This window comes from Sus scrofa, chromosome 13 (genome assembly GCF_054392235.1).
Source record: "Sus scrofa isolate SSC_HxYL_T2T_F1_AM1 chromosome 13, Sscrofa_HxYL_maternal_Yorkshire_Landrace_v2.0, whole genome shotgun sequence".
In the NCBI taxonomy this organism is placed as follows: domain Eukaryota; kingdom Metazoa; phylum Chordata; class Mammalia; order Artiodactyla; family Suidae; genus Sus; species Sus scrofa.
The window spans coordinates 145,426,462-145,447,426 of NC_139395.1; the positions used below are offsets into that span (position 1 = coordinate 145,426,462).

The 20,965-nt window shown below is 36.9% G+C and overlaps 1 protein-coding gene across 9 annotated transcripts in view; it reads left to right on the forward strand.

Moving 5' to 3' along the window:
- Positions 1–20,965, forward strand: part of OPA1 (OPA1 mitochondrial dynamin like GTPase) — a 93,263-nt gene that overhangs the window by 45,940 nt on the left and 26,358 nt on the right. For all 9 annotated transcript variants that reach the window (XM_084987528.1, XM_021070063.2, XM_021070065.2 and 6 more), the window contains 7 exons: positions 7,807–7,972; positions 10,311–10,463; positions 12,623–12,731; positions 13,214–13,293; positions 17,019–17,159; positions 18,690–18,806; positions 20,599–20,692. In XM_084987528.1, coding sequence (XP_084843654.1) covers positions 7,807–7,972; positions 10,311–10,463; positions 12,623–12,731; positions 13,214–13,293; positions 17,019–17,159; positions 18,690–18,806; positions 20,599–20,692 — 860 coding nt within the window. The remainder of the gene's footprint in view (positions 1–7,806; positions 7,973–10,310; positions 10,464–12,622; positions 12,732–13,213; positions 13,294–17,018; positions 17,160–18,689; positions 18,807–20,598; positions 20,693–20,965) is intronic.

Genomic DNA, 20,965 nt, shown 5'->3' on the forward strand with positions numbered 1-20,965 from the left:
CACTGGTACTTTTGTTAACATGGGCCTAATATGTGTTTTGTACAAATCACATTTGAAATTGAATCCTATTTGACATTTTTTTTTAAATGGCACATAAATGCCTCCTTTTGAAAATTACTCATGCAAATTGCTTTGAAGGCAGGCTATCTACCCCTTCCCTTTGTTTTATGTAAATATTGGCACTCTTAAATTTGTTGGCATGGCTCTGTAACCAAAATAGTTCCATGTATCTCAAGAAAACTATGTAAATACCCTTGACATTTTTATAATCATATTTTAATTAACAAATTCCTTGTATAAAAATTATTTTTCTAATGAAGTCTGTAGTAACTTAAGAATTTATTCTTGGAGCACAACTATCCTTACTGCCATTCATTACAAATATTTTCTGTAACTCTTCTATTTGCTCAGTTGAAGATTATCAAATTGAACTTAGGGAGTTCCCATCGTGGGGCAGTGGTTAACGAATCTGACTAGGAACCATGAGGTTGCGGGTTCGATCCCTGGCCTCACTCAGTAGGTTAAGGATCCGGCGTTGCCGTGAGGTGGTGTAGGTCACAGATGCAGCTCGGATCCCGAGATGCTATGGCTGTGACGTAGGCCGGTGGCTATAGCTCCTATTAGACCCCTAACCTGGGAACCTCCATATGCTGTGGGTGTGGCCCTAGAAAAGACAAAAAAAAAAAAAAAAAAAAAAAAAAAAACTTAGATAGTAATATCCAGTCCTTAAGTTTGTATCCAGTATTGCTAGTTTACTTTGTCACGGCGCCCTTTCTTCCTCAGTGGTGAACCCTTTTCTCTCTTTAAGTAGTCAAAACTTTGCTGTTTTTAATCTCTTCTCCTTATTCAAAAAAGAATTCTAATCTTATCTATATTTGTTAATTAGTCGTATACACACACACACACACACACACATCACACACAACACTTGTTAATCTTTATTATTTGTATTTTAAGCCAGTTCTATTGCTTTCTAAAAGTCAACTAGCTTTTACAGTTTGCAACAGATTGATTATGTGTGTGTGTGTGTGTGTATACACAGATACACACAGGATGAATATAATACTACCTATCTTGCTAAGTTGTATGAGGATGATGTACAGAACAAGTGATTGGTAGACTGTAATAATTAATAATGCTATTTATGAGATAAAAATGTGCTTCTAAATTTCTGACATCATCAATAGGAGCAGTTAGTTTTGTTTGGACAGAGCAAGTCTGAAATCAAAGTATACCCACACTTTGAGCCTTGAAGATAAATCTGATTTACTTAACACATAGGTGACTGAAAGGAATTGTGAAGGAACCAGAGACCTATACTGCCAGATTTCCTGCAGAGAAGGCAAGGGAGAGAGCTAGGACATCTGGTTGCTAGAGATTTATTCTCTGAGCTGCTGGGTCTTTTCATCACCCCACCCTTTTTTTCTCCAGGCTCTATAGTTTAACACAAACGTAGGTTAGAATAGCAGGTCCTAATCTTAGCTATTCATGCCACATTTATTTCAGCTGCATTGCATGCAAAGTGTTTAATTTTTGTGATGTAGTCTCTGTTGTCTTAGATGGTATCTTTTTGCTACATAATGCCTTATGTGACATTTTAGGATACATGCCTAAGATGTTTATAGTTAATTAAGTGATAGGACTGTTTGATCTGTATTTGGTGATCTGAAAGCAGTGTTACAGCGTTTTGTCATTATATTATACTTCAGTTATACTTTAGGAAAGTTATTGGAGGTTTAGATTTGACATGATTCATTATGGTGAGAAATAGGCTCTTAGCATTTTCATGCAATATGCTTCATCATTAGGAGTCGAATATGAACACTAAACAAGAAATAATGGTATATCGTAAACACCATGTGACCACCATTTTGTTAGATCTTTTTTTTTTTTTTTTTCATGTTATTTGGAAGGATAACTGGCTGGATTTATAGAAATACACTTTTTAAAAAATGATGTCATATAGTATGCATACATTTTTTTGGTGAAAAGCATTAAGTTTATTTTGTTGAGTTAAAAGAATGAAAGGAAAATGGGACTGTCCAGTTAATTACCCTAACTCAGATGTAAGGAATCAAAAAAAAAAAAAAAGGATTTCTTATATCATAATCTGAGATTTAAAGAGTAAATAAATGCTAATAAAGTCAGTGGCCAAATATTGCAGAGGCTGAGAGGTGAGAGCATGAAAGGTGACACAGGTATTGTGAAGGCAGTTACTTAATGACTTTAGCATCAGAGGCAAGAGGCAGGAGATGAAATGGTGGGCATAAGCAAGATAAAGTTAAGGGCCTTTCAAGCCATGTTCAGCAGCTTGGAATTTATCCCACAAGCAGTGAAGGCCAATGAAGAGGCTTGGTTCAGAATTGCATTTGTAAACTAAAGATCTTTATAGTAGGGAATGTGGAACACAGGTGGAGAAAACTGAGTAAGGAGACAGTTGACTGTTGAAATTATCTAGACAAGTGTCAGTGGCTTGAACTTGAGTAGTGGTTGTGCAGATGGGGAAGAGGAGACATTTTTGAGATATTTTTGAGATGTTACCGGGGGATAGAATTGGCAGGATTTTGTGATTGAATGTGTAGGTAATGGAGAAAAGGCAGTTATACACTGAGTACGTTTTTATCCAGTGAGCATATTGCTAGGGCTCTATGGAAATGAAGATATTTTTGACAAAGGTGAATGCATAAGAATCTTTACCATGGTTTTGTCTAAATGTGTAAAAATTGAAAACTTATTTATTTGGAATTACATAATATTTGATTTATCCATAGAGTATTACCATGCAGCCATTGAAAAATATAGGATGTCAACATGGAAAACTATGTATATACTTTTATATTGTATATATTAAACAATATGTGTAACGTCCACCTGTGTAAACACACACAAATAGTAAGGTAGGCATTAAATGTGAATAGTGTTTGTCTAATGAAAGAGAAATTGTAGAGGACCTCTTACTCTTTCTGTATTGGTTGAAATTATTATATGGAGTAAGTGCTTTAAAAGAAGAAATTTCCATTTTGAAAAAAAAAATTCCATTTTGAAAAAAGTTTGGGAGATAGGGTAATGAATAGAACTATCTGGTAATTGTATTTTGTGTGTTAGTAGAATTTGACCCTGGCTTATAGCAAAACTTAGGATAGAGAAAAAGTCTACAGTCACATAGCACATGTACTGGGGAAATTGGTGGATGTCACCTGAGGACTAGGAGTTGGGAAGAGAGATTGTGGTACAAGGAGAAGATAGCTTCCACTTCCTAACTCTGAAGCACATTCAGCTGCAGCTTCCAGGCAGCAGAATTTGAGGACACTCACTGCCTGTAAGGGAGAGCCAGGAAGGGTTTGAAGATACAGGGGACAGGGAAAGAGTGAGAATGTAAAATGGTTTGTTTCTTATGGAGCCAGGGTACTGGGGGCACAATAAAAGTTTGTGTTGGAGGAGAGCAGGGGATATCTGGACAGAGGACAGCAGGTTGATGATGAAAGGGCGGGTGAGACCGGGTAAGGATAGGTGACAACAGCCACTTTTGGTGGATTGGGAAGGTGCAGCCTCCTCTGAGAAAGTTACCTGGGGCTCGTCAGGGTTTGGTGCTCTGGAACTTTGTTATGATCTCTTTTTTTTTTTTTTGGCAGCGTCTGCAACATACAGAAGTTCTCAGGCCAGGGATTGAACCCATACCACAGCTGTAACCAGAACCACAGCAGTGACAATGCCAGATCCTTTTTTCTTTTTTCTTTTGCCCTTTCTAGGGCCACTCCTACGGCATATGGGGGTTCCCAGGCCAGGGGTCTAATCGGAGCTGTAGCCACCAGCCTATGCCAGAGCCACAGCAATGTGGGATCCAAGCCGCATCTGCAACCTACACCACAGCTCACAGCAACGCCAGATCCTTAACCCACTGAGCAAGGCCAGGGATCGAACCCGCAACCTCATGGTTCCCAGTCGGATTCGTTAACCACTGCGCCATGACGGGAACTCCAAAGGGTGTCTCTCTTATGGATTTCTGTCCCACAGACTCCTGGAAAGAGATAACAGACCATGTCTTTTCTGAGAAGGGAACAGCAAAAGGCCTTAGTGGTCAGAGTCTGGATCTTGATCTTTTGTTCATCTTTCAAAAATCTTGAGTTTGTGTTTAAAATTGTCTGACTAGAAGGCCCTGACAAGCTTCTTTTCTTCTAGCCTGTTCTTAAAAATTTTCCCATTATCCGTCATTACCATGACTAAATTGACTTTGTCCTTTAGGTCCTCAGTGGTGTATCCTTTTCTCATACGTTTTCTTTTGTTTGTTTATTTTTATTGAAATATAGTTGAGGTACAATATTATACTAGTTTCAGTGTACTGCATAGTGATTTGATATTTGCATACATTATGGTATGATCACCATCATAAGTCTAGTAACCATCTGTCCCCATGCAAGGTTTTGGATTTTTTTTTTTTTAAGATTTTTATTTTTTCCATTATAGTTGATTTACAGTGTTCTGTCAATTTCAACTGTACAGCAAAGTGACCCATTCATACACACACACACATATATATATATTCTTTTTCTCATGTTATCCTCCATTATGTTCAATCACAAGTGGCTAGATATAGTTCCCAGTGCTATACATCAGGATCTCATTGCTTATCCACTCCAAATGCAATAGTTTCCATCTGTTAACCCCAAATTGCCAGTCCATACCACTTCCGTCCTTCTACCCCTTGGCAGCCACAAGTCTCTTCTCCAAGTCCATGAGTTTCTTTTCTGTGGAAAGGTTCATTTGTGCCATATATTAGATTCCAGATATAAGTGCTATCATATGGTATTTGTCTTTCTCTTTCTGACTTACTTCACTTAATATGAGAGTCTCTAGTTTGATCTATGTTGCTGCAAATGGCATTATTTTGTTCTTTTTTTTTATGGCTGAGAGTATTCCATTATGTATATATATTACATCTTCTTAATCAACTCATCTGTTGATGGACTTTTAGGTTGTTGTTTCCATGTCTCGGCTCTTGTGAATAGTGCTGCAGTGAACGTACAGGTGCATGCATTTTTTTCAGTAAAAGTTTTGTCCAGATATATGCCCAGGAATGGGATTGCTGGGTCATATGGTAGTTCTATATTTAAATTTCTGACATTCTCCATACTGTTTTCCATAGAGGTTGTGCCAATTTACATTCCCACCAACGGTGTAGGAGGGTACCCTTTTCTCCACACCCTCTCCAGCATTTGTTATTTGTTGACTTGTTATGATGGCCATTCTGATCTGTGTGAGGTGGTACCTCATTGTAGTTTTGATTTGCATTTCTCTAATAATTAGTGATGTTGAGCATTTTTTCATGTGCCTGTTGGCCATCTGTATATTTTCTTTGAAGAAATGTCTATTCAGGTCTTTTGCCTGTTTTTTCATTGGGTTGTTGACTTTTTGCTGGTGAGTTGTATAAATTGTTTGTATATTTTAGAGATGAATCCCTTGTCAGTTGCATCTTTTGAAACTACTTTTTCCATTCCATAAGTTGTCCCCTTTTTTTTTTTAATGGTTTACTTTGCTGTGCAAAAGCTTGTCAGTTTAATTAGGCCTGATAGATTTATTTTTGTTTTTATTTCTTGGGTGATCGACCTAAGAACACATTTGTATGGTTGATGTCAGAGAATGATTTGCCTTATGTTCTCCTCTAGGAGTTTTATGCTATCTTGTCTTATGTTTTAAGTCTTTAAGCCATTTTGAGTTTATTTTTGTGTATAGCATGAGGGTGTGTTCTAGTTTTATTGATTTACATGGGGCTGTCCAGTTTTTCCAGCACCACTTGCTGAAGAGACTGCCTTTTTCCCATTTTATATTCTTGCCTCCTTTGTCGAAGATTTAATTGACCAGAGGTGTCTGGGCTTATTTCTGGGTTCTCTGTTTTGTTCCGTTGGTCTGTATGTCTGTTTTGGTACCAGTGCCACACTGTTTTGATGACTGTACTTTGTAATATTGTCTGAAGTCTGGGAGAGTTATGCCTCCTGCTTGGTTTTTTCCCCTCAGGATTGTTTTGGCAATTCTGGGTCTTTTACCCATTCAAGGTTATTACAGTGTTATTGGCCTTCTTTGTCATGCTTTATTTTCCATCTCCATGGCTTACTTATTTTATAACTGGATGCTTTATAACTGGTGGATAACCTCTTTATCTTCATCACCTGTTTTGTCCTCTCTCATACTCTTGTTTTCTGGTTGTAATAGAAAAAGACCTAAAAATTAGCAAGGGAAAACCAGCAGCTAAGCTCAGGGAGTCAGTACGTTTAATTTTACACAAAATGTTGAGTGAGTATGAGTAGTCTTGCATAATAGGGAGTGTTGACTCTCTTCACTCAAGTGCCATTTGGCTTTTGGACAGAATGGGTGTTTCTGCTACACTGAGCTTTGGGGCTACATCCTAAAAGTTTAAGGTTAACTCTTAAAGCTGATCACTTGGTAAGCATGGTGTTTTTGTATGTCGTGGTATTATATTACAGTAGAGATTAGTTTGGGAAAAGCCCAGTAAATATTTTCTTGAGATTTCATTTTTTTTCTTGATTGAAAGTTATCTTTTCTGTTTAGAGAACTGTGTCCTTGTAAGGTGTCTTTTTGTTTGTTTGTTTGTTTGTTTTTTTCAGAGCTGTGCCTGCATCATATGGAGGTTCCCAGGCTAGGGGTGGAGTTGGTTCTACAGCTGCTGATCTATGCCACAGCAACATCAGAACTGAGCCAAGTCTGCAACCTACACCACAGCTCATGGCAACGCCAGATCCTTAACCCACTGAGTGAGCCTGAAACCTCATGGTTCCTAGTCAGATTGTTTCTGCTGCGCCATGACGGGAACTCCTGTAAGACGTCTTTTAAGGTAGAATTTTCAACTTGATTGTGCCTCTTTTGTATCATCATTAAGTATTGTACAATTTTACCTAGCAATATCCTATAACATCTCTGTGCTTTGTGCTGTGGTCTGATAAATTGTTAAAATCCTACCAAGAAGTTTATAGTCTTGGAATCCACTTCAGAGTCAACATATACAAATATGAATATTAGGTCAATGAGCATATGAAAAGATGCTTAGAATTAATAGTCATCAGGGAAATGCACATTAAGACTGTAATGAGGTGCCACTGTAAGCCTATTAGAATGACCAAAATGAAAATGACTAATCATGCCAAATGTTGGCAAGATGTAGAGGATCTAGAATTTTCATACCCTGCTACTGGGAATGTAATATGATCCAACCAATTTGGAAAACAGTTTGGCAGTTATAACTATATCTTATATAGTTAAATATATACTTACCTTATGGTCCAGCCATTCCACTTCTAGATATTTGCCCAAGAGCACATGTCATACAAAGACTTGTTAATAGATGCTCATGGCAGCTTTATTTGTGATAGCCAACAACTGGAAACAACCCAGGTGTCCATCAGCAGGTAAATAAACAGATGCATGCAATGGAATATTACTCAGCAAAAAAAGAAGTGAAATATGAATATACACAGCATGGGTGAATCTCAAAATAATTGTACTAGATGAAGATAGACACAATATCAGTGCATGCTGTATCGTTGCATTTGTATTAAATTCTAGAAAATATAAACTAATTCTGTAGTGGCAGAAAGCAGATCCAGAGGTTACAACTTTTGAGGATGATGAATAAATTCATTATCTTGATTCAGCTGTTACACAGGTGTATACATGTGTCAAAACATTATATATGTGCAATTTATTGTAAGTTCATGGTATATCAGTAAAGCTGTTTATAAAAACTTAATTTTATATTTGAATGTATATTCTTGTAACTTCTCTTTTTAATTTCAGGGAGGAAATCCTTCAGCAATCCTTGTGGGAAAGAGTATCAACTCATGTGATTGAAAACATCTATCTTCCAGCTGCACAGACCATGAATTCTGGGACTTTTAATACTACAGTGGATATCAAGCTTAAACAGTGGACTGATAAGCAGCTTCCTAATAAAGCAGTCGAGGTTAGGATATAATTTAATTAAATGGGTAAGAAGCATTATCTGAAGGGAGTAGGAGCTGTGCGTTTTAGGTTTCATTCCCATCACAGCCACTGTCTTTCTTTTTGGTCCTTATGCTCCTTTTGGTCTTTATTCCTAATCTTCCTAATTGCTGTGTTGGGATTAACATTAATGCTGCTACTAGTTACTACTGTTAAAAAATAATTATTAATTGGTATCGTGTTGGTCCGAGGGTATTAGTCCTTTTCCCAAGGATAGCAGTTAACAAAACCAGCAAAGTTTGTTTGAATGTGAAATATTTTTAACTTCTTCTGTGGTTAGAGATTCTGTAAGGAAAATGTTTAATGGATGAAATTTCCACAGAGCTCAATTTTACTTAATTATTCCCTTAGTTAGAACCCTGAAGAATGAAGAGAGCACAGTGTCAAAAGCAATTAAGAACTCAGCCTACTTAGGATTAAGTGGGCTAGTTACTCCTGTATTTTAGAACCCTGACAGTTAGACTAGGAATTATAAGAAAGTACGGTAGAGAATGCATTCCTATTACTCATGTATCTTGGCTCTACCTCTTTGTAGCTCTGCAGTCCTTGGGCTACTTGCTTAATAACCTTCCTGCTTCTTCACCTATAAAATAAGGATGAAAATGTGACCTGCATCACACATTGTTATGTAAAGGAGTTATCATATGTAAAATACTTAGACAATACTTGGTCCATAGTAACCACTCAGTGAGTCCAGCTGCTCTGATGATGATGCTAATCGTCATCCAAGTTGATGTTGCCATGCATGTGACTCTGAAGAAGGACTTCTGTAGATAAGAGTCAGTGTCCTTTGCTTCTGTGTGAGGTTGTTGACAGAATTAGAATTCATGTTAAAATAAATGTGTTTCTCATACCTACCTTAGAAACAGAATGTCAGTTTCTGATCATGCAGGTATATTTCACCCCTTTCCTATCCTGCTCCAGTCCTTGCTTCTTCACCTCTGCTGTCAATTTCCTCAACCCTCTTTTTCTAACACCTGTTACAGCTGTCCTACCTAAGCTTCATGTTGCTGACCCCTGAGCTTAACACATTTCCCCCTAAAATAGAGAGCTGCTGCCACCACTTCACCAGCTTTCCTACTACTGGCCCTAACATTTTTCTGGGCCCTTCCCATGATAGCATATTTTTATATCCTAATGTTCAAGCAGTGGAAGTGATTATAAAAATGACAAGTGATTCTGTCTCCTGTTGCCTCCTCCCTTCACACCTAGGTGTGGTAGAAAGACATGAACCTGCTGGAGGTCAAGAAACAGATTTTAATACCTCACTGTGTATTATTGAATACATCTTTCTTAATGCATAATTTATTAATGTTTAAAATGAAGAGAAGTAGGAGTTCCCATTGTGGCTCAGCAGGTTATGAACCTGACTACTATCCATGAGCATTTGGGTTTGATCCCTGGCCTCGCTCAGTGGGGTAAGGATCCAGTGTTGCCATGGGCTGTGGTGGTAGGTCGCAAAAGCAGCTCGGATCCCGGGTTGCTGTGGCTGTGGTACAGGCTGGCAGCTGCAGCTCTGATTCATCCCCTAGCCTGGTAACTTCCATATGCCACAAGTGTGGCCCTAAAAAAAAAAAAAAAAATTGGAGAGCGCTGAATATAAACGATTGCATTAACTAGCCCACTTAATCCTAAGTAGGCTTAGTTCTTAATTGCTTTTGACACTGTTTTCCTTCCACTGTTCAGATAATTGGGAGTTAGCAGTAATACAAGCCTGACTAATACTCAGCTATGTTTGAAAGTACTGATACATCGATTCATATATTTGCATGAAGGCAAAGATGTGAAAAGGGCTAAATCATTAAGAAATTTAAAACTTTCTACAGTGTAGAGGAGGCAGACAAACTTAGATGTTGTACAGGGTGAAGTAAATAAGTGAACTGAATCTGGTGGCTGATGTGGCATGCACGCCAGCTGTGAGAGGGCAGCTCCTTTTCAACTCTGTTGGGTGGAGGTTTGCAGGTGTGAGGGTCCAGTATTGCCAGATAGTTCTGGTGAGGCTGGAAACAAAGATTTTATATGAGGTCTCTCAGCTTTTAAATGTTGGTTACTAATTTTTTTAAGTGTGAATATGTATGTGTAGCCAAATATATTCAGAGGCCCCCATCTATCCCATCAACTTGCAGTATGAGATCTTTCAGTCAGAGTTCTGCTACCTTTTTTAAAAGTGTGATATCGTATGTACTTTTGGATAAACCAGTCTGTTAAATCTGTTTGACTTAAATTCATGTGTTTATTTTTCTTGTTATAAATTAAAGTATGCAGTATAAAAATAGCTTTTTTCTTTTAAATAATTCTAGGTTGCTTGGGAGACTCTGCAGGAAGAATTTTCTCGCTTCATGACAGAACCAAAAGGAAAAGAACATGATGACATATTTGATAAACTTAAAGAGGCTGTTAAGGAAGAAAGTATTAAGCGCCACAAGTGGAATGATTTTGCAGAGGACAGCTTGGTATGTTGTTTGTATACTAGGGTGCCTGCCAACCTCATACTTTTATGTAAATTCTTAAATTGATACTCTTTTATAGGAGACTATTTTTATATGACTATTTAAGTTAGGTTCTGAATTGAAAATATGAAGGAAAGAAATAGATTTATGGAATATAATCGGCCTTTTGACATTTCTCTGTCCTAAAATCACCCTCTGCTATTTCTTTCTTGGCTATCATTTCAGAAAAAAGTCAAACCTTGCAGTAAACAGGTTTCTATAAACTTTCACAAAATTTACACATGCCGGAGTGTCCATCATGGCACAGTGGTTAACGAATCCAACTAGGAACCATGAGGTTGCGGGTTCGGTCCCTGCCCTTGCTCAGTGGGTTAACGATCCGGCGTTGCCGTGAGCTGTGGTGTAGGTTGCAGACACTGCTCAGATCTGGCGTAGGCTGGTGGCTACAGCTCCGATTCAACCCCTAGCCTGGGAACCTCCATATGCCGTGGGAGCGGCCCAAGAAATAGCTAAAAAGACAAAAAAAAAAAAAAAAAATTTACACATGCCCAAACTAGGAACAGCTGCTTTTCATTTTACCTTCAATGGTAGCAAAAGGAATTAGATGCAGTGGTTTTCGGTGGAGTTGAGTCAAAATGTTAGGGTCCTAAAATCATAATACTAATTACCCTATATTGAATCCTTACAAGGTACCAGGAACTCTGCTATGTTTTTTGTAAGCATTATTTTATTTCATTCTTAAGCAATTCTGTGTTGTCTTTGGCAAAGCTGGAATACAAGCTGCCCTTAGTCTAATTATAAAGTCTGGCTCCTGACCTCCACCGCCTGATAGATGTTTTGTTATATAGAATGTTCTCATCACCATAATCAATCAAATCTTGTTAAGCCCCTGCTCTGCTCAGTTGTGAGAGGAACTGTTAAAAGATAAGATTGAGCAGCTTTCTAGGCAAAATCACCTCACTGTGAGCTGATCATAATTATAGTGGGTTTTTTTTTTTCTTTTTTTTTTTTTTTTAGGGCCGAACTTGCTGCTTATGGAGGTTCCCAGGCTAGGGGTCGAGTTGTAGCTGTAGCTGTTGGCCTACACCACAGCCACAGCAACATGGGATCCAAGCCATGTCTTCGACCTATACCACAGCTCACAGCAATGCCAGATCCTTAACCCGACGAGCAAGCCAGGGATTGAACCTACATCCTCATGGATGCTAGTCAATGCGTTAACTGCTGAGCCACATGGGAGCTCCTTTTTCTTTTTGAGGAAATGTTTGTCTTCATGTTTGAAAACCATATTGATTCTTATCAATGCCTCAGTAAGATCAGCTTTTTGAGAATGGTGCCATTTTCATTCATACATTAGTTCAAAATCATAAGACTTGGAAACCAATTTTCTTATAACAACTAACATTTACTTATGATTGTCTAGACCTTTTAAGCTTCCTTCCATTACATTTTTCATTGCTGTTAACATTGAGTTAATGGTTATTGCTTTTTTTTCCCCCCTCTTAATTGAAAATGCTAACATATCAGTCACATGGCAAAAAAAGGAGTAGTATAGATGATCTGAACCATTAGTTCCTTAATACCAGAGTTCTGGGGTATGATTTTATATAGCTAAATATGTAATTCTCTACCCCACCCCCATCCCAACTAGCTTATAGATGGTGGGCTATTTAATTTGGGCTAGGAAAAAATCTCCACTACTTATTTTTTAGACAGAAAGCTGACAAATAAGCAGGCAGATAATAGGGCCCTCCCTCTGCATTTGTGTGTGGGGGGGACCTATTTTTATGTTGTAGATACATCTGTTATTTTAGATGGTTTTTTTTGTTTTTGTTTTTTGTTTTTTAGGGCCACACCCTCGGCATATGGAGATTCCAGGCTAGGGGTAGAATCAGAGCTGTAGCCACTGTCCTACACTACACCACAACAATGCAGGATCCAAGCCTCATCTGAGACCTACACCACAGCTCATGGCAACGCCAGATCCTTAACCCACTGAGCAAGTCCTGGGATCGAACCTGCGTCCTCATGGATGCTAGTCAGATTCATTAACCGCAGAGGCACAAACTCCCTTTAGATATTTTCTAAGCTGTCGATTTGAATAAAAATTACTAAAATGATAAGGCATAAATCAAAATAGCTATTTTTCCTTGTTATTTCAGAGAGTTATTCAACACAATGCTTTAGAAGATCGGTCCATATCTGATAAACAGCAGTGGGATGCCGCTATTTATTTTATGGAAGAGGCTCTTCAGGCTCGTCTCAAGGATAGTAAGTAGGGATGTGAATTATCAAGTTTTGAATATTCCCAGGGGAGAAAGCAGCGTCAGATTTTCGTAAAGATTGGTTTAAAAAAATTTAGCATTTAAAGGTCTTTGTTATTAATATTCTAGTTGAATGTTACTTGTGAGATTTTTCTGTCAACTGCCTCTAACTACTGAAAATATTAAATTCGACCCATGATGTTTATATGTACTCGTATTCCAAAAAGCTATAATTCAGACTATTGTAGTGTTTGCTACTATACTTATGGGAACTTTATAAACAATTGTACTTTTCATAAATTCTTAACACAGATAATTATTTCTTATATATGTACTGTATTGATCATGTAATTTCTTTATTTCACCTGACTTTGAATTGACATAACATTTTGTAGCAAAGAAAACAAGATAGTATTAGTTATAATTTATGTATTTGGTAGGTAATAAAATTCCCAATAAATTACAAAAATTTTTTAAAAATTTTTCTAGCTGAAAATGCACTTGAAAATATGGTAGGTCCAGACTGGAAAAAGAGGTGGCTGTACTGGAAGAATCGAACACAAGAACAGGTAAAAACAAATCTTTGGCATTTTAATTCAGTCATTAAAATATAACCTCAGAATGCCCCTAGACCAAACTTAATAATTTTAAATGTTTTTATATCAGCCTTTCTAAAATATAATGTCTTTGGAATAAATAGCAAACTACAAAGGAAAGGTTTGTTTGTTTGTTTTGTCTTTTTGCCTTTTCTAGGGCTGCTCCCACAGCATATGGAGGTTCCCAGGGGTCTAATCAGAGCTGTAGCCGCCGGCCTACACCACAGCCACAGCAACACGGGATCCGAGTCGTGTCTGCGACCTACACCATGGCTCACGGCAATGATGGATCCTTAGCCCACTGAGCAAGGCCAGGGATCGAACCTGCAACCTCATCGTTCCTAGTCGGATTCATTAACCACTGCCACACGACGGGAACTCCTACAAAGGAAAATTTAAAAATAAATGAGGTTGGGGAGTTGCTGTGGCTCTGGCGTAGGCTAGTGGCTTCAGCTCCGATTTGACCCCTAGCCTGGGAACCTCCATATGCCGCGGGAGCAGCCCAAGAAATGGCAAAAAAAGACCAAAAAATAAAAAATAAATAAATAAGTGAGGTAGCTGTTTATTAAAAAGAGTGGTAGTTTATTTCAAGTCTCTCTTTGGGGTGAAATCAAAGTTATGAGCAGAAGACCAGAATGACAAGGATTTTCAAGGATGTAGAATGAATGTAATTGGAGTAAAGGATATAATGACTTTTTTTTTTTTACTTTATTCTATCCATAGTATCTCGATTTTTCTGTTGTTGTCTAGTCACATCATTATATTCTTTTGCATTTTTGCTCTGTTCACAATATAAGTATAAAATTTCAGATGGGAAGTGGAATTATAGAATTCATTTAATAAACCTTTAATGAACACTTTAGGAGAATAAAATAGTAAAGGCAAGTATACGTAACTTTACAAATGAGTAAATAGAGGGAAAATGTGTAATCATTAAAATCCCCTTCATCTCCACCCCTTTTTATTTCTTCCTTGTTGTTACAGATCCTGTCTAGCATTGAGTTTATACCACTACCTCTTTTACATTAATTTCTTAAATAAAAGTGTATAAATAGGATATCAAAGCGAAATACATAAATGAAGTAATGAATCAGAAAAAGAAGTGGTATCCAATTCACTTTCCTTCCTTCCTTCCTTCCTTGAATCCATGATTAGTAGGAAAAAGGAGACTGTCGTATATGGAAATACTGAGAGGACAGATCAAGAGAATGAAAAATTACCAAATGACTTATGGCTCCTATTTTCTTCTTCATTTTTTTTGTTTTCATTTTAAATACAGTTAATTGTATAATCAACACCCTATTTTTTTCTGACTTTATGCATTTCTTGCTTCATAGGCTCTATCAGCTGTGAGTCCCAAATTTGTCTTAAAAGAGTCTAGAGATAGTCTTCCTCTTCTCTTTTTTTTCTGATACTGTTTTTTTTGTGTGTGGAAAAGTGAATCACTAAGAGGCTGAAGAGAAGCTGAGGAAGTGGACAGAGTTAGTGGTTGGGCCCCAGTTATCTCTGCTCCACAGACATGCTGCAAGGAGGTAATCTTTGGGAAAAGAATTTCTAGGGAATCCATTAGAGATTTATAACTTTGAGTCAGGAGGAGGCATTGATTCGAAAGAACTGGTGTTAGGCAGATAAACACCAAAGAAAAACGGTATCTGACCTTTGAGGCTTAGTACAATTAGGCCTAATTAGGTCTAGAACAATCAATGATGACGGAACATGCCTCAGCAGCAACTAGTAGTAAATATGCTTCAGCCAAACACTCTCAGAGAGAAATGATTCCTGCTTGTAAGTTACTTTTCTCAGGAACTTAAACCCATAGGGGATCCCGTCAGGAGAAGCAGGGGAATTAGTTTAAAGGTCAATGCAAGGATCTTTAGCCTAGAAGAGGAATATGGAAGTCCCTCAGAGAGGAGCTTTTCCTCCTAGGATTTCAGGGCAGTGTGCTTAAGACCCAGGCTGACTGTAGAACAGAGGCTATGGTTTGGAGTGTGTGTGTGGCGGGGGACTGGGAGGGACATGAGAATCACTGGGGAGGTGTTTGAATATGAATATTTTGTTTTCTTTCTCAAAGCAAAGCCTCGTGTCGGACTCACCAAATTAAGTTCTCCTCTATCTCTCTAACCCTTCCACTCCCAGTTGAAAATAACTGGTCTAGACTTCATACCTGGAGGTTTCAATGGAAAACAGATTCTAGAAGACATTGAGAATATCCCAGTCTCACACAGCAAATTTAGATAGCTGTGTAGCAGGTCCTTTTCTTTCTTTTGAGTTAGCAGATTTAGCAGGAAAAGAAACTTAAGATTGTCCTGAGTTGAAAATGAGAAATCCATGTTCTGAAAACTTCGTTTTGTTTGTTTGTTTTTTGCTTTTCTGTTGTTACTTTTTCCATAATCTTCTGTGGAAAAAACCTGTCCTGTGAAACATTCTCATCTTGTCTTAGCTAAACTAATGGAAATTTTGGTCAGGATAGATGGGAAGGTGGGGTTCTCCTAAATGCTGAGCATGGTGTGGACAGGTAGAAGTGAAGCAGAAGAATGAGAGGATGTTGTAATTAGAGGTTTCTTCTCTTTCTCAGACCAAAATGCAGATGTTTAAGGCAACAGTGAGATTTTTGTTTATTAAATTTCTTCTATATGTCATATTTTCAAAGATTATCATTTAGTAGTTCCATTTAAAAGCCATTTATTTGTGTTTGTGCCATTCTTACATAAAAACTCAGATTCCATAGTTTGGGACAGGTTGGGGCACAGTGCTGTGATAGTAGCTTCTTTAGTGTAATCAGTGCATTTGAAGCTAGTTTCTTTTTCTTTCTTTATTTATTTTTTTTTTTGTCTTTTTGCTTTTTCTAGGGCCGCACCCATGGCATATGGAGGTTCCCAGACTAGGGGTCAAATCAGAGCCATAGTCGCCGGCCTATGCCAGAGCCACAGCAATGTGGGATCCAGGCTGCCTCTGCACCTACACCACAGCTCACAGCAACGCTGGATCCTCAATCCACTGAGCAAGGCCATGGATCCAACCCGAAACCTCATGGTTCCTAGTCAGATTCGTTAACCACTGAGCCACGATGGGAACTCCTGAAGCTAGTTTCTTGTACTGTGCAATTTTGAAAGAAATTTCAAAATTTCCATCAAAAGTCTTCTTTTCAGACTTATTACTAGTAAGAGACTGAAAGTGAATTTAAGACTGATAGGCACCTCGCAGAAGTAGTCTAAAGAATTTTTATTGAAAAGACTTAAAAAATCAACCTATGAATTTTATATTTAGCTTATCAGAAAAGGAACCTGTGAACAGGTGCAAGTCCTTACGGTCACCCAGTTAGTTCTTAGATATGAGGCAATTATAGAACATCATCTCCTTCCATTGTCTCTTCCCACGTATCCTTTTTCCTAGATGGAAATTGTACCCTAGGGTCAAGAAAGGAAGTACATAGTAAGGTGCCTGGTGCCATGACTTCAACATCAAAACATCTCAGCAAAAGTAAAATATAACAAATAGAGCTGATCCCCTTCTCCGCGGGCCCCTCGTACATCCCAGTTGTTCTTCATTCATACATGAGGGGACTTGGGTCTTCCTTGTCGTTGAGCTTGTGTTACCTATTGTGCAGAAGCAATGTATTTATTAAAATTGAGACTGTTTTTATAGTTATGCCAAATCATGAACCATCTAAACACAGTTCTCTTTTAAACATTTCAAAGTGTGTTCACAATGAGACCAAGAATGAATTGGAGAAGATGTTGAAATGTAATGAGGAGCACCCCGCTTATCTCGCAAGTGATGAGATAACCACAGTCCGAAAGAACCTTGAATCCCGAGGAGTAGAAGTAGACCCAAGCTTGGTAATAAACATTGCTGCTTCCTTAATCTTTGTTTCTTGCAGTAAAATATTACTAGTTCTAATGTGTTACTTAGATAATTTGAGTGCTTAATTTGGCTTTGATCATGTGTACGTCTGGGTGACAATAAGAACTCAGTCATTTTAGGTGTGGGAAGAGTAGAAATTTTATTCTCAGTATTCCTTTTTTAAGTATAATGCTTAATTTGTAAATAGGAAGCTTGAGACTTAGGAAAGTGAAATATATGTGCAAAGCACCCCCCGCCCCGTCCCACTCCAGATCTCTGAACCACATTACACTGTTTTAGATTACAGACTAAAATTTTTGCTTAAATATGGCTCATTTATATACATGTTTTTTCAATCAAATGTAGCTCAAACAGGTATGAGTAAATTAGACAATGCCTTTTGATTCTATATCCTTTTCTTTGTTTATAATAAATATTAAGGATAAAAATAATTATAGTTTAGACTACTTTTTGCTTATCTTCATGATGCTTACTTGGAGAAAATTTTTAAAAAGCAATCGTGTTTCTGGGCCTAGGTTTCCTATGTAGTATGTAACGGATCAAAACTTCATTTTAATATTAGCTTAAGTTAGCTTAAGTGAACCCCATTTAGAAAAGTAATTCTCATGGGCAAAATAATTGTATAAGAAATTTCAGAGCCAAGCATAAATTCTCTTAAAGACTATTTGCTATTTATATGTCTGCACTTGAGAAATTAGTATATTTACTTTAAAATCCACCAGAGAACAAGGAAGGAAAACTGGTAAAAAGAACCAGTTTTATAAATAACAAACATCTTATTGTTTATAGATTGAGAAATTATGATTAAAACTAATGATTACATGCAATTATTGAATATAGATTTAATTTATCCGTGTTGGTCCTAGTTCCCACTAACAATAAGGTTACAGTAAAATTTAATAATGAGAAAAGAAATGTTGTTAGGTGGATGGACATTGTCTGAGACTAGCTTCCTAGCCTGACTCTCACCTTAGACAAGGCTCACAACCTCTTTTTGCCTTGGACACCTTATCTCTAACTAGGGGAAGATAATCCTCACCCTCTTTACAAGATGATTAATAACAATGCTCATTAGAAATACTGCAAATTTGGTAGTTCTTGCTGTGGCATAGTGGGTTAAGAATCCCACTCTAGCGACTCGGGTCACTGTGGAGCCACAAGTTCGATCCCTGGCCCAGCACAGTGGGTTAAAGGATCTGGCATTGCTGCACTGCAGCTGTGGGAACTTCCGTATACTCATGGGTGGGGCCATTAAAAAAAGAGTGAGAGAAACACTGCAAATTTTAAAGTGCGTAGACTGGTAAGTAATCAGATTAGTAGTAATTTAATATTTATCTTGAAAAAAAAATTTTAATGGATAAAATGATGGGCAGAATAACAACATTGCCCTTGGTTTTAATCAACTTCTTTATAAATAAACTTGTGTATGACTTTTCAGAATGTGTTTGATCAACCTGGAGAGTGTACAGTAACTCTTTGGTCTTTGTTTTCTTCTTTTATTTTAGATTAAGGATACTTGGCACCAAGTTTATAGAAGACATTTCTTAAAAACAGCTCTAAACCATTGTAACCTTTGTCGGAGAGGCTTCTATTACTACCAAAGGCATTTCGTAGATTCTGAGGTAAGATTTCCAAAAACAAGAGAAATGTTCTTTAGTGATAGTTGTTTGTTGTGTAAAAAAAGTAAGCTTGACGTTTAACATTAATTTTAAGTCTTTTAATCTTCTTGGGAAAAGTATGCATGATTTGCAAAGAGGAACCTAACTCATATTTTTTCAAAGACATTTACCACTTTGGTGGTAATTGCATTTTACATTCATATCCCAGTGCTCATAAAACTGCATAGTGATAGATACCATACCACTTTTTAAGGACTTTTTAAGAATTAACTTTTTTATGTTAGAAAATAATACATTCCTGTTGTAGAAAGTAAATAGAATAAATATATGTAAAAAAAATGCAAAAGGAAACAGTAACTTATAATACCTGACCTAGAAGTAATTTTAGTTAACATTTTCATGTATATCTGTTCAACTGTACATGGTTTTGTGTATGTATGTGTGTGTGTATATATATATATAAAAAACACAACCATCTGTTTGCATAGTGGAAATCATAAGGCAGTACATTTTGTAGTCATGCTTTTTGCCCATATTGTAATTTTTATATATCATGAAATTCTTGCTTTAAATAATTCTTTAAAAGAACTGTAGGAAGTTCTTGAAATAAACAGTTGTACAATTTAATGTCACATTTTACAAAGCAACCCCTAGGTGGCAGTAGACTAACGTATTTTGGAACATTTTCATATAAGCAGAAATGCTTTATAAAGTACCCTTCTGAAAGAGTTCTGGTAATTGGTGATCTTAAGACCTCTAAAATGTTTTTCTTTTGAGTTTCAGCAGCTTAAAGAAATTCGTGTTTAAATATGCCTTTATAAAAATTGACAAGTATTTTGTGTAATTTCAGTTGTTGGGCAGATCTCTCTATATAGAATACAGTTTCTTTTCTTTCCTTCTTTCGTCCTTCCTTTGCTTCCTCCCTTCCTTCCTTCCTTTCTTTCTTTTGAAAAGGAACATGCTAGGTTTTGTTTTTTTTTGGTTTTTATGTTTTTTTTGAAGTCGATTTACAAGATTATATTAGTTTCAGGAGTACAACAGTGATTCAGCATTTTTTTTTTAGATTATACTCCATTTAAAGTTATCAAATATTGGCCATATTTCCCTGTGCCATACAATACATTTTGTTTACTTATTTTATACGTGAAAATTTATACCTCTTAGTCCCCGACCCCTCTTATATTCCTCATGCAGAGAATAAGCTTCTTTTTAAAAATATTAGGAATCCTCTTGTGGCACAGTGGGGTTAAGGATTCAGTGCTGTCACTGTAGCAGCTTGGGCAGCTGCTGTGGTGAGAGTTGGATCCCTCGCCTGGGAACATGCCAAAACATAAAATTTTAAAAAATTAATTAAATAACATTAATTTATCTTCATATGCAGCTGAACTTCAAAAATGCAGCTAATGCACATTCAAAAGAGATTGACCCAAGGGCATATTTAAGATAATGTGATTGTTAGTTACAAATTAAGGTTATATTCTATGAACCAATCGTAGATAATTTTATGAAATTTTATGAAATTCTCTGCTTCTGAAGTTTTAATTGTTTTGTCATTGGAATCAAAACAAAGCTATATAGCTGTGGGGCAGACAAAATTCAAATCATGGAGAACTTCATGGATCCTGTGTAGAAACAAAATGGCAGGTTATATCTATAATAGGAATAATTTATTAGGTAAATCTGAATATCTTTAAGTGTAGGCTATAGGTACTGACTTTAGTAGTTGTATGTGTTCATAATTGTGATTTTTATTTTTAAATGTGCATCTGGTAATCTTCATTACCTAATATTTCAGTTGGAATGCAACGATGTTGTCTTGTTTTGGCGAATACAGCGCATGCTAGCTATCACCGCAAATACTTTAAGACAGCAACTTACAAACACTGAAGGTAAGCCACAGAAGAACCATTTTTTAATTTTGACATAAAAAGTAATAGTAATAACATTCATTTTAAATAGAGGGCTGCCAAAATACTTTCCGAAAATTAGATTTATTAGAAAAACCAAAAGTTATAATTTGCCCTTAAAATATTAATGAAAATAAATCATAATTGAAAAAAGCAAGCAATAAAACAGGAGTCTTTCTTCATTACACAAAAATTCTGATAAGAAAGGACTCCTAAGCATCATGCAAATTTGGGGGGAAATCTGTACTTCCATTA